This window comes from Anolis sagrei, chromosome 2 (genome assembly GCF_037176765.1).
Source record: "Anolis sagrei isolate rAnoSag1 chromosome 2, rAnoSag1.mat, whole genome shotgun sequence".
Classification (NCBI taxonomy): Eukaryota; Metazoa; Chordata; class Lepidosauria; order Squamata; family Dactyloidae; genus Anolis; species Anolis sagrei.
Window position 1 is genome coordinate 301228646 of NC_090022.1, and position 2333 is coordinate 301230978.

Here is a 2333-nt window from a genome sequence, read left to right on the forward strand (position 1 = left end):
TCAGGAGAACCCAGAAGGAGCTGTGTAAAGATCTGCGCTCCAGGGTCCTGGTGTACTGGAACCACCTGAAGGTCCCCTAGGAGAAAAGTGAGGCTTTTGCCCTGTGGCAAGGAGAAGCTCAAGCGTCACAACATCTGGAAAGTGGTGGAGGCCATCCGGGGGCAGCTGTCCAGCTGTTGGGACTTCTTCCTCTGGTGTTCCAGCTGTTGAGACTTCTTCCTCTGGTGTTCCAGCTGTTGAGACTTCTTCCTCTGGTGTTCCAGCTGTTGGGACTTCTTCCTCTGGTGTTCCAGCTGTTGGGACTTCTTCCTCTGGTGTTCCAGCTGTTGGGACTTCTTCCTCTGGTGTTCCAGCTGTTGGGACTTCTTCCTCTGGTGTTCCAGCTGTTGGGACTTCTTCCTCTGGTGTTCCAGCTGTTGGGACTTCTTCCTCTGGTGTTCCAGCTGTTGGGACTTCTTCCTCTGGTGTTCCAGCTGTTGAGACTTCTTCCTCTGGTGTTCCAGCTGTTGAGACTTCTTCCTCTGGTGTTCCAGCTGTTGGGACTTCTTCCTCTGGTGTTACAGCTGTTGGGACTTCTTCCTCTGGTGTTACAGCTGTTGAGACTTCTTCCTCTGGTGTTCCAGCTGTTGGGACTTCTTCTGGTGTTCCAGCTGTTGGAACTTCTTCCTCTGGTGTTCCAGCTGTTGGGACTTCTTCCTCTGGTGTTCCAGCTGTTGGGACTTCTTCTGGTGTTCCAGCTGTTGGAACTTCTTCCTCTGGTGTTCCAGCTGTTGGGACTTCTTCCTCTGGTGTTCCAGCTGTTGGGACTTCTTCCTCTGGTGTTCCAGCTGTTGGGACTTCTTCCTCTGGTGTTCCAGCTGTTGGGACTTCTTCCTCTGGTGTTCCAGCTGTTGGGACTTCTTCCTCTGGTGTTCCAGCTGTTGGGACTTCTTCCTCTGGTGTTCCAGCTGTTGGGACTTCTTCCTCTGGTGTTCCAGCTGTTGAGACTTCTTCCTCTGGTGTTCCAGCTGTTGAGACTTCTTCCTCTGGTGTTCCAGCTGTTGGGACTTCTTCCTCTGGTGTTACAGCTGTTGGGACTTCTTCCTCTGGTGTTACAGCTGTTGAGACTTCTTCCTCTGGTGTTCCAGCTGTTGGGACTTCTTCCTCTGGTGTTACAGCTGTTGAGACTTCTTCCTCTGGTGTTACAGCTGTTGGGACTTCTTCCTCTGGTGTTACAGCTGTTGAGACTTCTTCCTCTGGTGTTCCAGCTGTTGGGACTTCTTCTGGTGTTCCAGCTGTTGGAACTTCTTCCTCTGGTGTTCCAGCTGTTGGGACTTCTTCCTCTGGTGTTCCAGCTGTTGGGACTTCTTCCTCTGGTGTTCTTCATGCGACAGCTCCTTCTGTTTTGATTCTCAACCCTTGGTGGATTAACCAGTTACAAGCCATAGTCCGAAGCGTCATCTATATAAATAGAAATGTAATGTTTGTTTGTGGGATTAACAGAACTCGAAAGCCAGCAAAGCCAGCGCGAGAGGCACCAACGGCCATCCTCCCTCACTGCTGGATCAGGGCAAGAGGCCAGGGAGGATAGGAGCACCCAGGAGGCCACCTTACCTCACCCTCCCCCTCTGTTCAATTTTGTCAGTGGTGGAGTTCGGCATGCGCAATGATTGAAGATGAACTAAAAATCCCTAATCTCAAATCATTCCTGACAGATGGCCATCCAGTTGGAAAGGAGCCCCAAAGGCCATCCAGTCCCACATAATTTGACAAGGAAGATAACATCAAAGCCCACCCGAGAGATGGCCAAACAGTAGGAAGGGAGCCCCAAAAGCCACCCAGTCCAAACCCCTTTGGCTGTGTGTTTGTCTGCCTAACTATCCATCCATCCATCTACCATTCCCATCCCATCTACCTACCTAACTAGGGGTTGGACAGGATGGCCCTTGGGGTCTCTTCCTACCCCATGAATCAATCAATCAATCATCTTAGGGATTGGACTGGATGGCCCTTAGGGGTCTCTTACAACCCTATCAATCAATCTGTCTTTCTGTCATCTTAGGGGTTGGACTGGATGGTCCTTAGGGGTCTCTTACAACCCCATGAATCAATCCATCAATCAATCAATCAATCTGTCATCTTAGGGGTTGGACTGGATGGCCCTGAATCAATCAATCAATCAATCTGTCTGTCATCTTAGGGGTTGGACTGGATAACCCTTAGGGGTCTCTTACAAGCCCATGAATCAATCAGTCAATCAGTCTGTCATCTTAGGGGTTGGACTGGATGGCCCTTAGGGGTCTCTTACAACCCCATGAATCAATCAATCAATCAATCAATCATCTTAGGGATTG

The 2333-nt window shown here is 50.3% G+C and overlaps 1 protein-coding gene across 1 annotated transcript; it reads right to left on the bottom strand.

Annotated features, from left to right (window-relative positions):
- LOC137096216 (fibrous sheath CABYR-binding protein-like) lies at positions 1 to 1640 on the bottom strand. Its single transcript, XM_067464862.1, has 2 exons — positions 1594 to 1640; positions 1 to 1360 (listed from the first exon to the last, which is right to left on the bottom strand). Exons 1-2 carry the CDS (start codon positions 1638 to 1640, stop codon positions 1 to 3), a joined length of 1407 nt encoding a protein of 468 aa, XP_067320963.1.
- Between the last annotated feature and the right edge of the window lie 693 nt (positions 1641 to 2333).

What these genes read in the sequence shown, in the direction of transcription:
- LOC137096216 (XM_067464862.1), bottom strand. Translation starts at nt 1,640, where the DNA reads ATGCCGAACTCCACCACTGACAAAATTGAACAGAGGGGGAGGGTGAG. An exon ending in GAACAGAGGGGGAGGGTGAG is followed by an intron (nt 1,361 to 1,593) that starts GTAAGGTGGCCT and finishes TGTCGCATGAAG; the next exon opens with AACACCAGAGGAAGAAGTCC.